Raw genomic sequence first — 13,009 nt, 5'->3', positions numbered from 1 at the left:
TGAAGTATTCTTGATATGTTTTTGTGTCCTCCAGTTAAGACAGATGAAAAATACCTGTTCAACTCTTCCAGCATTTTTTGTTTCCCATTATTAATTCTTCACTATCACCCTCTAAGGGATCAATGCTCACTTTAATTACTACTTTTTAAAGAATTTTTGCATTCATATAGCACTTCATGATCTTGCTGTGTTTATAGCCTATCAGGTACTTTTGCGTGATGTACTTGTTATATAGGAAATTGTGTGATATAATTGATTATAGAGGCAATTAGAATATCTAGAAACGTCTAAAAGTTTGCAACGGTTTCTTATTTGTTGACAGATGTTGAAAGAAAATCCATTTTTTGTTCTCGATCGGGTGTGTTTCTCTTTTGCCCTTGTAACCTTTATTTGTTTTGCTTCATTCAAAGTTCCTTACATTTTTGGGGCATTGATTCTTAATTTTCTGCTTTTAAAAATTCATTTACGGAATGTTGGTGTCATTGGTTAGGCTAGCATTTACTGCCCATCCCTAGTTGCCCTTCAGAAGGTGGTGGTGAGTTGCTTTCTTGACCGCTGCACTGGTGCCTTTAGGGACTTCCAGGATGTTGCCCCAGCATCAGTGAAAGAACAGCAATATTTTTCCAAGTCTGGGTGGTGAGTGATTTGGAGGGGAACCTCCAGGTGGTGGGGTTCGTGCCCTTCTAGATGGTAGTGGTCGTGGGTTTGGAAGGTGCAGTCTAAGGAATCTTGGTGAGTTACTACAGTGCATCTTGTAGATGGTACACACAGCTGCCACTGTTCGTAAGTGGTGGAGGATTTAAATTTTTGCGGAAGAGGGAGCAATCAAGCGGGTTTTGTTGTCCTGGAGGGGGTTGAGATTGTTGAGTGTTGTTGGAGCTGCACTCATCCAGGCAAGTGGAGAGTATTCCATTACAATCCTGACTTGTTCCTTGTAGACGGTGGACAGGCTTTGTGGAGTCAGGAGGTGAGTTATTTGCCATAGGATTTCCCAGCCTTTCACCTGCTCTGATAGCTACCCTATTAATATGGCTAGTCCAGGTAAGTTTCTGATCAATGGTAACCCCCAGGATGTTGATTGTGGGGGATTCAGTGATGGTAATGCCGTTGAATGACAAGGAGTGATGGTTAGATCCTCTCTTGCAGGAGACGGTCATTGCCTTGCACTTGTGTGGCGCAAATGTAACTGTTCTCCCATTTGTTATTTTAGCCGACCGTATACCAATAAGGTTATTACTCTCTGGTATCGGCCACCTGAACTCTTGCTTGGGGAGGAACGTTATACGCCAGCCATAGATGTATGGAGTTGTGGGTAAGTGATTCATATGTGCTAGCTGTCAGAAAATTCATACAGAGAAGTGTTCTGTCGACTTAAAAATAGTTGAGCATGTAGGCACTTAAAATTAATATTTTATTTCCTACAGATGTATTCTGGGTGAGCTTTTTACTAAAAAACCCATCTTTCAAGCAAATCAAGAGCTTGCCCAATTGGAATTGATCAGGTAGGTGCTCTTATTATTTAATTGTCCCTTAAAATTCAATCTTGATGCTTGCATTTACAGTCAGTGTTGACACTTCAAATTAACTCTGGCCTTCTTCCCCTATATGGTAACTTTTTAAATAATATTGTGGAGAAAACCATTTTAAATTCACCTAAACCTGTCGTCATACTACATTATGTAATAATCATGTATGGTTTGCTTTACAGACTTTGAGACCTCGCAGTTCAGTCCTTTTAGCATTTACGTTTATATCTCTTGAGTCCTGGTTTCCCTTATTTTAAATTTGTGGGCTAATAATTTGGAAAGGAAGGTTGGTGCAGTTTGCATATTGGCGGATAAATCAGAATACCATGGTCTGTTAATATCAGCAACTTGGGCAACTTTCTACAGTTGGGCAGCAAGCCTCTGGTATGCACCTATACATGGATGTCCACATCCTGATCAAGTTTGTTTGTTGCGTCACATGGCGAATTAAAATTCCTTGTCTGCCGTTTTGTGTTAACTTAATAATACATAATTACATCAGAATCTAAAGGTGCATGTGAAAATGTCCTGCCAAATGTGTTCTTTATATTTGGATCAGACTTCAAAATTGCCAAAAGCTTTTCAAATACTGCAGTAGTCAGGAGATCATTACAATTACACATGCTTATACCCAAGATGTAATTGTCACCTATATAATACAGTAATTTATCGGATTAGCATATGGTTCATAAAATTAACATGTAGATATAGGTTGCACATATTTCCAATATTATTCAGAACAAGATAACTCAACATGGTAAACCCGAGAACTCTGGCTACAGGCAGTTAGAAGATGAATTCATCCCAGCACCATTTCGGGGTTGAGTTGGTGCTAGGATCTATATCAGTCAATGCCATTCACTTCCTGGAATCTGTAAGTTATGTAACATCAATGGCACCATGTAATTCTGCAAGCCTTTCTTACCTTATGACAACTAACTAACGCTAGACCATTATCAATCTGCATCAGGTGCAATTCTTGTTTACTGCTCAATACAAATTGTGAATATCCTACTATAGGAAATGCAGAGGCCTACTAAATTAGTGGCTAAGAAAATAGTTCTAAATGAACTCATGGTCAGGGGTGGGTGGTTCGGGTTGGCATACAATTCCCATCTGCACCACTTTCTTTGGAGCTCCTCCTACTGAGACCTCAGCATGTTCTTTCTGGGGAGGAGGATTTAAGTAGTGGAGGCACTGCGGTCCCTCAGCAATATTGTCTGGTAAATAAGCACATGACAAATAATGATTTGTTCCACAGCCATTTCAAAGCAACGTGCTGAGAACAACCTAGCTTCTCCTTAAAGGAATTACATTATTAGATGGCCCATATAGTGAAAAAAAAGTGAAAATCGCTTATTGTCACGAGTGGGCTTCAATGAAGTTACTGTAAAAAGCCCCTAGTCGCCACATTCCGGCGCCTGTTCGGGAGACTGGTACGGGAATACTTGAACTTGTAGACATTGTGGTTCACAGTCTGTTTCTTCAGTGGTCTCATGCACCAAGTGGCAGGCACCTTAATTTGAACTTCCCAGACATGCTGTAATTATAATGTATCTTACGGAGCCAAAATGGAAACGGTTCTGTCAGTCACGTTCTACTTGTCAGCTTTTTTGGGAGGGGCTGGGGGGAGGCGGCGATGTTGTACTTAGCATTGAAATGCAAATGTTAACTTTAGATGAGCCAAAGGAGGGGAACTTGCTGGGTAAAAACATACTATGTACTGAAAAGGAGTTGTCATCTTTCACCTTGTTTTATATTTTTTCAATAGCCGCATCTGTGGTAGCCCATGTCCAGCAGTGTGGCCCGATGTGATTAAATTACCTTATTTCCATACCATGAAACCAAAGAAGCAGTATCGCAGGAGATTAAGAGAAGAATATTCTTTGTAAGTGTATTATTGAACTCAAATTGTAGAACTTGGGATTGTTGGATTAATCTTTTCCAGTTTTGTACATTCCTGTCTTCCTAAATGATCCCTGATATACTCTTCTAATGGGGCCTTACCTATCTCCTGCAGCCACCCATATATAACCAAGAAACTCCCTTCCCCCAGCTCTTCACATGATGACAGTCTATCCATCAGCGTATGACTCAGCAGTTGAGAGAACAAACTTTGAGATCCTAGTCCCACACCTGCATATACCTAAATTTGCTCCTTGCCATCCCCTCTGCAGGAAGGCTCTCAGGATCCTGGGTGTCTTGCCTGCCAAAGGCCAAACTTAATTTATCCACTCACAAAAAACACTTTGGGGAGGAAAATCGGGCGAGACTGGAACGTAAACAGGAACCTTGGGAGAATGTTCATTTTTATCGTCTGTACTCTGCCTGCCAAGAAAAGCGGGAGAGCATCCTACCTCTTCAGATCTCCTCTCACCCCTTCCACTAGTTTGGCCAAGTTCAATTTGTACATCATGGTCCATTCATGAGTCACATGAATACCAAGATAGCTGAATGGCTGAATTCAAGACAGCTGAATTGGGCAACTTTGAATGGCAAGGTTCCCAAGTCTGCGCACCAACCCAGGGAGCTAACGGGACAGCCTTGCTCTTGGCCACGCTAAGTATACCCTAAGATGGATCCAAATTTCCTTAACCTCCCCATTATCATCCCCATTCATGAAAGAGGATCCGAAACATACGGCAACAAATCGTCCACATAAAAGGACGCTCTATGCTCTCTTAAGCCCCCCCCCTTTTCAGTGCCTCTTTATTCCATCCATGACCTAAGTGTAATGGCCAGGGGTTGGATAGCTAGTGCAAACAGTAACCGGGACAACAGGCATCCCCGTCTTGTGCTCTGTGCAGCCGCAGTAGCCTGAGCTCACCGTCTTCATCCTAACACTCGCCATGGGGAAAGTACATGACAAACTCATCCAGGAGATAAACGTTGGCCCAAACCCGAACAGTCCCAAGACTTCAAAAGATACCTCCATTCCACCCGTCCGTACGCGCTCTCTGCGTCCATAGAAATAATTACATCTGGCACCTTCCACTAGATGTGGTCATGACCACGTTCAAAAGCTGTAAAGTTAGTTGGCAACAACGCCAATCAGATCCTTGGAGGCCAACTCTGTAAAATACCCCTCCAGGCGCTTCGCCAGGAACTTCACATCAGCTTTCAACAAGAAAATGGGCACATACAACACACACTCCACCGGATCATTATCCTTCTTTGCCATCAGGGAAATGGGCCAGCGTGGCCAGTAATCCCCTTGTGACAAAGAATCATTATACACCCCCAATAGATGTGATGACAGCGATGCTGCAAATTGCTTATAGAATTCCACTGGAAAGCTGGTCCTGGTGTCATCTCCGACTGCATAGAACCAATGCACTCCGTTGTCTCCTGCAGTCTCAATGGCATCTCCAATCTCTGCCCCCTCCACGACTGGAAAGTACAGACCGTCTAAGAATTGCTCCATCTCCGAATCTTCCACCAGGAGCTCGGACCTACACAGTCCCTGCTAAAATGCCTCAAAAATGCTGAATTGATTTTATCCGGAGCAGTCACGAGCCTGCCCCCCTCCCCCCTAACTTGCGCTATCTCTCATGTAGCCACCTGTCCCCCCCCCCCCCCCCCCCGGTCAATTGATGTGAGTCAAGATCTGGGATGGCCGCAAAACGTCATAATACATTCTGTCACCCAATTAAATTCATACATGTTAACTAAGACTACCGAAGCCCCTGCCAAAATCCCACTCACCATCACATACCGCTCTCCCGGATCCACAAAGAAACCTGCGCCACCGCATATGCTTCGTCCAACCAGCCACCTCCAAAATATACCCTTCTCCCAAACAAAGGAAACCAACCCATCCCCCGATACCCTGCCTCCCCCTCAAGCCTAACCACCCTCCCTGGCTGCCTGTTGCAGCCCCCTCCACGACACTGCTTCCGTGACTGAATGCTTCCACCTCCCAAATTGTCGTGCCCTGCAACTTCATTCGCTTCCCTACCCTCTCCAAAGCCTCTACTGCTGCCTCAATCGCCCATGTCAGGTCCTCCTACATTTTCTTCCGCTGCTTCTTAAATTCTCCAGTAATAGACTCTATTAACTGCTCCATAGGCAGTGGAGAGGGGGATGACGAAGAGGCATGTTCTGCCACACTTCGCTGGGCCATGAGGGTCTCCCAATGCTTGAGCGAGGACTTTATTTGATTTAAGCCTAGTATTATAATCTGCCTGTTTCCCACCAATCGCCCATTAACCGGGTAGAAGGAGCCAAAACCTAAGCTCCAAGCGGGAGCCACCGTGTGCACCCGATCAGTTCATGGCTGCCACTGGACGTCCGCCATCCTCGGGGCTGCTGCCATTCCATGTTCATGTGTATTCACAAATAATCAAGAAGAAAGAAGTATTCACCTGAACAAGTGTCACATCATTGGACTCTTGCAGTACCAGCTGCTGTTGCCTTTTGAGCTCCTTTAGCATTCTTTTCCACCGAGGAGAATGTGATCCTGTGGCAACACAGAAGAGGCCCTTTGGCCCACTCTAATCTTCACTAATTCCACTTCCCAGCAATTAGTCCATAGCGTTGAATGTTATGACATTTCAAGTGCTCATCCAAGTACTTTTAAAGATTGCGAGGTTTCTTGCCTGAACTACTCTCCAAGGCAGTGCATTCCAGATTCCTACCACCCCCTGGGTGAAAAACATCTTACTCAAATCCCCTCCAAACCACCTGCCTGTCACCTTTGAATTATGGCCCCTTGTTTTGATCCTTCAACTAAGAGGAATAGCTGCTTTCTATCCATCCTGTTCCTGCTCCTCATAACCTTATACACCTCAATCAGGTCCCCTCTCGGCCTTCTCTGCTCCAGCTGAGCTTATCCAGCCTCTCTTCATAGCTAGAATGCTGCAACCCAGGCAACATCCTGATGAATCTCCTCTGCACCCTCTCTAGTGTAACCACATTCTTCCTATAGTGAGGCATCCAGGACTGCACGCAGCACCCCAGCTGTGGCCTCACCAAAGTCCTGTACAGCTCCAACACCTCCCTTCTCTTATAATCTATGGAACGACTGATAAAGTCAGGTGTCCCATATGCCTTCTTAACTACCCTATTAACCTGTCCTGCTGCCTCAGGGATCTGTGGACAAGATCCTCTGTTCCTCTGAGCTTCCTCCTGACCGGCTGTTCATTGAATACTCCCTCGTCGTGTTACTTGCACTGATCCCTGCGGTACGCTACTGGACACCGGCCTCCAGTCACATGAACAGCCTTCAACCAACACCCTCTCTCCAGTCGCTAAGCCAACCTTGGATCCAACTTCCCACGTCACCCTGGATCCCATGTGCCTTTACCTTCTTTATCTTGCCTTCAACTAGTATGACACTTGTTGCTTTCGTGATCTGTTACTCTGTTATTAATTAAGGTTCATTTTTAAATCAGAGTTTGAAACCCATTTCAGTTGCCTAGGAGTCCAAGATTTCTACCATCTTTTAAAATTTTCAGTGTTGTGGAAGAGGGCATCTTATGTGTTTTATTTAACTGAATTCAATAATATGCATATAGTTATGAGTTTAGTGTGTCTGACTTGTGACGTTTCGAGGTTTAGTTATTTTTTTCAGTTGAAAATTGTTTTTTCTTCCAGTATTCCATCAACTGCTCTGGATCTCTTTGATCACATGTTAGCTTTGGATCCTATTAAACGGTGCACTGCTGAGCATGCTCTTCAGTCAGATTTCCTGAGAGAAGTGGATCCGACAAAAATGCCTCCACCTGAGTAAGTCGGCTTCAAACTGCTGATCGCATTAATGGTCTTAGTTAAGAATTGTTAAGATAGGAAATAGATAGTTTGCCATCTACCAATGTACTATTTTACACTAATACTGTATTGAGCAGTGCCAGATTCAGTTCCATTCACCCTAATTAAACTACAACTCGGAACAGATGACTGTTTCTGATTTTCACACAGTATGCTTCACTTGTAGCTGTAGATTTGGTTTAACTGTCAAGCAGATAAATGGTTGACATAGACAAAAGTTTGGTCAAAGGGATGCCTACTACTGCTCCCCATACTGATTTAGATTTTCCCCCCAACCTGCTACTCACAGCTTGTAAATGATGGCCCTGATTGATCTGCCTTCCACTGCAGGTACTGCTGTTAGCAGAGTAATAGAACAATAGTGGTGGTAGTACTTTGAAAGTAGAAGGACAATTAATGTCCATATTTCGAGAGAAGGCTTAGCAGTGATAATCTCTTCCCTTTTTTAAAAATTTGTTTTTATTCAAAAGTTTTCAATAATTTTTACAAACCACTACATAAAAAAAGACAACAAAAAGAAAACATAGCAATAAAACAGAAAACAAGTTAACAATTTAACAAAACCCCTGCCCTTTGCAAATGAAGTCCATCCACCGCTCAAACCACCCCCCACCTTCTCTCTCTCTCTCTCTCCCCCCCCCCCCACCCCGGTTTGCTGCTGCTGACGACCTCCACCTAACATTCTGCGAGAAAGTCAAGGAACGGTTTCCACCACCTGGAGAACCCATGCAAGGACCCTCGCAAGGCAAACTTTATCCTCTCCAACCTGAGAAATCCCGCCGTGTCACTGAGCCGAGCCTCTACGCTTAGGGGTTTTGCGTCCCTCCACATTAACAAGAGCCTTCTCCGGGCTACCAAGGAGGCAAAGGCCAGAACTCCGGCCCCTTTCGACTCCTGCACTCCTGGATTGTCTGATACCCCAAATATCTCTATCCCCCAGCTCGGTTTTACCTGAATGTCCAAGACCTTTGCGAAGCCGTTCCAAAATCCTGTAAGTGCCGGGCATGCCCAGAACATATGGACATGATTTGCTGGGCTTCCTGAGCACCTCACGCACCTGTCCTCCACCCCAAAGAACTTACTCATTCTCACCACTGTCATATGCGCCCCATGCACCACCTTAAATTGAATCAGGCTAAGCCTGGCGCAAGGTGAGGAGGAATTGACCCTGCCTAGGGCGTCAGCCCACAGGCCCTCATCCAGCTCCTCCTCCCACTTGCCCTTCAGCTCCTCCACCGAGGCCTCCTCTGCCTCCTGCAGCTCCTGATATATTTCCGATATCTTGCCATCCCCTATCCACACACCCGAGACCACCCTTTCCTGTATCCTCCAGGCAGGCAGCAGCGGGAATTCCCCCACTTGCTTTTTCACGAATGCCCGAACCTGCATGCAGGTATTCCCCGGGGGTAGCCCAAATTTCTCCTCCAGCGCCCTCAGACTAGCAAAAGTCCCATCAATGAACAAGTCCCCCATCATTTTGATTCCCGCCGTGTGCCAACTTAGGAACCCCCCGTCTATGCTACCTGGAACGAACCTGTGATTGTTCCGTATCGGGGCCAGACGGAAGCGCTTGCCTCCCCCCTGTGCCGTCTCCACTGCCCCCAGATCCTCAATGTCGCCGCCACCACCGGGCGCGTGGAAGGAAGCTGCGTTGGCGGAAGCGGCAATGGTGCCGTTAGCAGTGCCCCTAAGCTAGTATCTTTACAAGACGCCGCTTCCAACCGTTTCCACGCCGCCCCCTCTCCCTCCATTACCCTTTTCCGAATCATGGATATATTCGCTGCCCATTAATAGCTGCAAAAGTTTGGCAGCACCAAACAGCCCCCCCCCCCCCCCCCCCCACCGACTGCGCTCCAAGAACAAGAACAAAAAAGGAATTGGGGATGAGAATGGGAAGGCACTCGAAGACGAACAATAACCTGGGGTGGACCGTCATCTTTACGGACTATCCCTGCCTACCAGGAAAAGCGGCAGCATGTCCCACCTCTTAAAGTCCTCCTACATCTGATCCGCACCAGGTGTGGTTCCATGCACAAATGGGGATATGGCATATTAAAACAAACTTTATTACCAACACAGTATTACTAACTAGCATTGTAAAGAAAAGTAACTTGCAATTACCCATTAAACAATGCTAAACAATACTGTGACACAATAACCCTTAACTGCTATCTCTATCTCCACTCAAACAAAACCCACCTCAGGTCAAAATCCATTTAAATACAGTTAGCAGACCCAGGCATACTTCCTTAATAGGGATGTCTTGGATACTCCACTTTGAGAAAACAATATCCTTCAGGACCCAGCTTGCAGATTCTAGCCTGTCTCAAAGTACTGTTTAAAGTGCTTGCCTGAGAAATTGCACTGTCCTGTGCCCAGTCAAATCTTTAACTGATCTGAAACTCCAAACCCAACAGTTGACTGCTTCAGCCTCTGGCTCCTCCCATTAACTACATAATTTCCCTTACCTGAACACATCGTCTCTAATTCTTAATATAAGCAAAATGCCATTCACCCAACTTCAACAAATAATAACGCTGGCTGGAATGAATTATGATCTTTTAATATGTTTTAATTGCACCTCTGCCTCAAAAAAATACCTTTCAAACCAGGATTTTTAAAAACATGACTGCAGCACTCGCATACTAATCCAGACTTTTAACCTTTACTGCACCAAATACATAATACATATCTGAAATTCCTACATTCATCACAACAGGAACCAATAAAGATGAGAGATACATGCTCCAATATTGTATTTGACATGCAAGTTAAGAAAGCTTTCATTATAAATTTAAACTAATGAAGATTGTATGAAATGGTGGCTTGACATGTTTTTAAGACATTTTGGAGATTTATCAAAAACTTCTGCAAGAGGGTAGCATGGTGGTTAGCATAAATGCTTCACAGCTCCAGGGTCCCAGGTTCAATTCCCGGCTGGGTCACTGTCTGTGTGGAGTCTGCACGTCCTCCCCCTGTGTACGTGGGTTTCCTCCGGGTGCTCCGGTTTCCTCCCACAGTCCAAAGATGTGCGGGTTAGGTGGATTGGCCATGCTAAATTGCCCGTAGTGTCCTAATAAAAGTAAGGTTAAGGGGGGGGTTGTTGGGTTACGGGTTACGGGTGGATACGTGGGTTTGAGTAGGGTGATCATGGCTCGGCACAACATTGAGGGCCGAAGGGCCTGTTCTGTGCTGTACTGTTCTATGTTCTATGTTCTAGGGCAGTTCAGTGGGAGAAAATAGGAGGTGCACCTCAAAATCTTTTGTAGTATAAAAGTGTACCATGATGTAAGAAAGGATTGGGAACCACTGTCGTAGGGGATACAGTTGCAACACCTTTGGCAAGAAATGCTGGGGGAATGAGGAAATGAAGAACATTGTTGTGCAATGTGGTAATTACCTGGAACTTGCTGCTGATGTAATAGAATTGGGAGCAGAAATTAGATTATAGTGGTTGGGTTGAGCTGCTGAAGGTAGAATGTAGCTGGCACTGCTTGCACCAACTGTATGAATGTTTTCTCATTATAGCCTGCCACACTGGCAAGATTGTCATGAATTATGGAGCAAAAAGCGGCGAAGACAGAAACAGTCCGGAATTAGCGATGATGCAGCGCCTAAAGTTCCTCGTAAGGATTCTGCTTTATGTATGGATGATAGCAGGAACAGCACGCCTCAAGGCTTGCAACTCTCTCAACATAAAACTCAGGGCAATTCCAGTATAGGAATAGGTCAGTGATAACTCTGCTTTCTGTTGGTTTCTCCCATTTTCTTGTTTGTGCTGCATGTTCAATAATAAAAGGGTCTGCTGTAAATGTACCTTCAGCTTGTCTCTATATTCTGTACTTCAGAACTCAACTTGGCCTGTAGTTCCCTTAAAACATAATGGCCCATAACTTCCTGCACCCCTCCCCCCAACCCCCCCATCCCGCGGCCCCAGCATCGCATTTAGGAAGTATGGAATCTCTCGAGGAAGGTCCCACTTCAGGGTTTATCCGGCAATTGCCCAGATCTGATGACATTCTCTCGATAACTGTTCAGGGCTGGGGATCATCGAAATAAGCAATTTCAATCATTAACTTCTGACCCTGACAGTTGCTCAGAAAGAGTTACATCCAACCCTCTCCCCTCTCGTGCCTCCCGCCCCTCCGCCGCTGGTGCCCTCCCGCCCCTCCGCCGCTGGTGCCTCCCGCCCCTCCGCTGCTGGTGCCTCCCGCCCCTCCGCTGCTGGTGCCTCCCGCCCCTCCGCCCGCTGGTGCCTCCCGCCCCTCCGCCCGCTGGTGCCTCCCGCCCCTCCCCCCGCTGGTGCCTCCCGCCCCTCCCCCGCTGGTGCCTCCCGCCCCTCCCCCCCCCTGTGCCCCCCCCCCCCCCCCCCTGGTGCCTCCCGCCCCTCCCCCCGCTGGTGCCTCTCCGCCCCTCCCCCCGCTGGTGCCTCCCGCCCCTCCCCCCGCTGGTGCCTCCCGCCCCTCCCCCCGCTGGTGCCTCCCGCCCCTCCCCCCGCTGGTGCCTCCCGCCCCTCCCCCCGCTGGTGCCTCCCGCCCCTCCCCCCGCTGGTGCCTCCCGCCCATCCCCCGCTGGTGCCCCTCCCCCCCTCCCCCCCGCTGGTGCCTCCCGCCCCTCCCCCCGCTGGTGCTCCGCCCCTCCCCCGCTGGTGCCTCCCGCCCCTCCCCCCGCTGGTGCCATCCCGCCCTCCCCCCGCTGGTGCCCTCCCGCCCCTCCCCCCGCTGGTGCCTCCCGCCCCTCCCCCGCTGGTGCCTCCCGCCCCTCCCCCCGCTGGTGCCTCCCGCCCCTCCCCCCGCTGGTGCCTCCCGCCCCTCCCCCCGCTGGTGCCTCCCGCCCCTCCCCCCGCTGGTGCCTCCCGCCCCCTCCCCCCGCTGGTGCCTCCCGCCCCTCCCCCCGCTGGTGCCTCCCGCCCCTCCCCCCGCTGGTGCCTCCCGCCCCTCCCCCCGCTGGTGCCCTCCCGCCCCTCCCCCCCCGCTGGTGCCTCCCCGCCCCTCCCCCCGCTGGCGCCTCCCGCCCCTCCCCCCCGCTGGCGCCTCCCGCCCCTCCCCCCGCTGGCGCCTCCCGCCCCTCCCCCCGCTGGCGCCTCCCGCCCCTCCCCCCCGGCGCCGCCGCCCTCCCCCCGCGGCCGCCTCCCCCCTCCCCCCGCTGGCGCCTCCCGCCCTCCCCCCGCTGGCGCCTCCCGCCCCCCCCCCCGCTGGCGCCTCCCGCCCCTCCCCCCGCTGGCGCCTCCCGCCCCTCCCCCCGCGGCGCCTCCCGCCCCTCCCCCCGCTGGCGCCTCCCGCCCGACCCTCCCCCGCTGGCGCCTCCCGCCCCTCCCCCCCGCTGGCGCCTCCCGCCCCTCCCCCCGCTGGCGCCCTCCCGCCCCTCCCCCCCGCTGGCGCCTCCCGCCCCTCCCCCCCGCTGGCGCCTCACGCCCCTCCCCCCCGCTGGCGCCTCACGCCCCCCCCCCCCCCCCCCCCCCGCTGGCGCCTCCCGCCCCTCCCCCCCCCCCGCTGGTGCCTCCCGCCCCTCCCCCCGCTGGTGCCTCACACCCCTCCCCCCGCTGGTGCCTCCCGCCCCTTCCCCTCTCTCTTCGGCGTGCCCTTCCCCTCTCCTGGCGCGCCCCATGTCTTCCCCCCTCCTTCCGGCGCGCCCCATCGCTTCCCGTCTCCTTCCGGCGTGCCCCTCCCCATCCCCCCCCCTCCTTCCGGCGCTCCCCTTTCCTTCCCCTCTCC

At 49.8% G+C, this 13,009-nt stretch overlaps 1 protein-coding gene across 1 annotated transcript in view; it reads left to right on the top strand.

The window, feature by feature from the left end:
- Positions 1 to 13,009, top strand: part of LOC119972721 (cyclin-dependent kinase 13-like) — a 96,771-nt gene that overhangs the window by 50,787 nt on the left and 32,975 nt on the right. The window contains 5 exon segments of the mRNA XM_038809933.1: positions 1,211 to 1,312; positions 1,425 to 1,502; positions 3,298 to 3,414; positions 7,122 to 7,253; positions 10,824 to 11,023. Of these exon segments, the coding sequence (XP_038665861.1) occupies positions 1,211 to 1,312; positions 1,425 to 1,502; positions 3,298 to 3,414; positions 7,122 to 7,253; positions 10,824 to 11,023 (629 nt within the window).

This window comes from Scyliorhinus canicula, chromosome 10 (assembly GCF_902713615.1).
Source record: "Scyliorhinus canicula chromosome 10, sScyCan1.1, whole genome shotgun sequence".
Lineage (NCBI taxonomy): Eukaryota > Metazoa > Chordata > Chondrichthyes > Carcharhiniformes > Scyliorhinidae > Scyliorhinus > Scyliorhinus canicula.
Note: the sequence above shows the minus strand (reverse complement) of the source record. Positions and strands in the feature narration are given on the sequence as shown.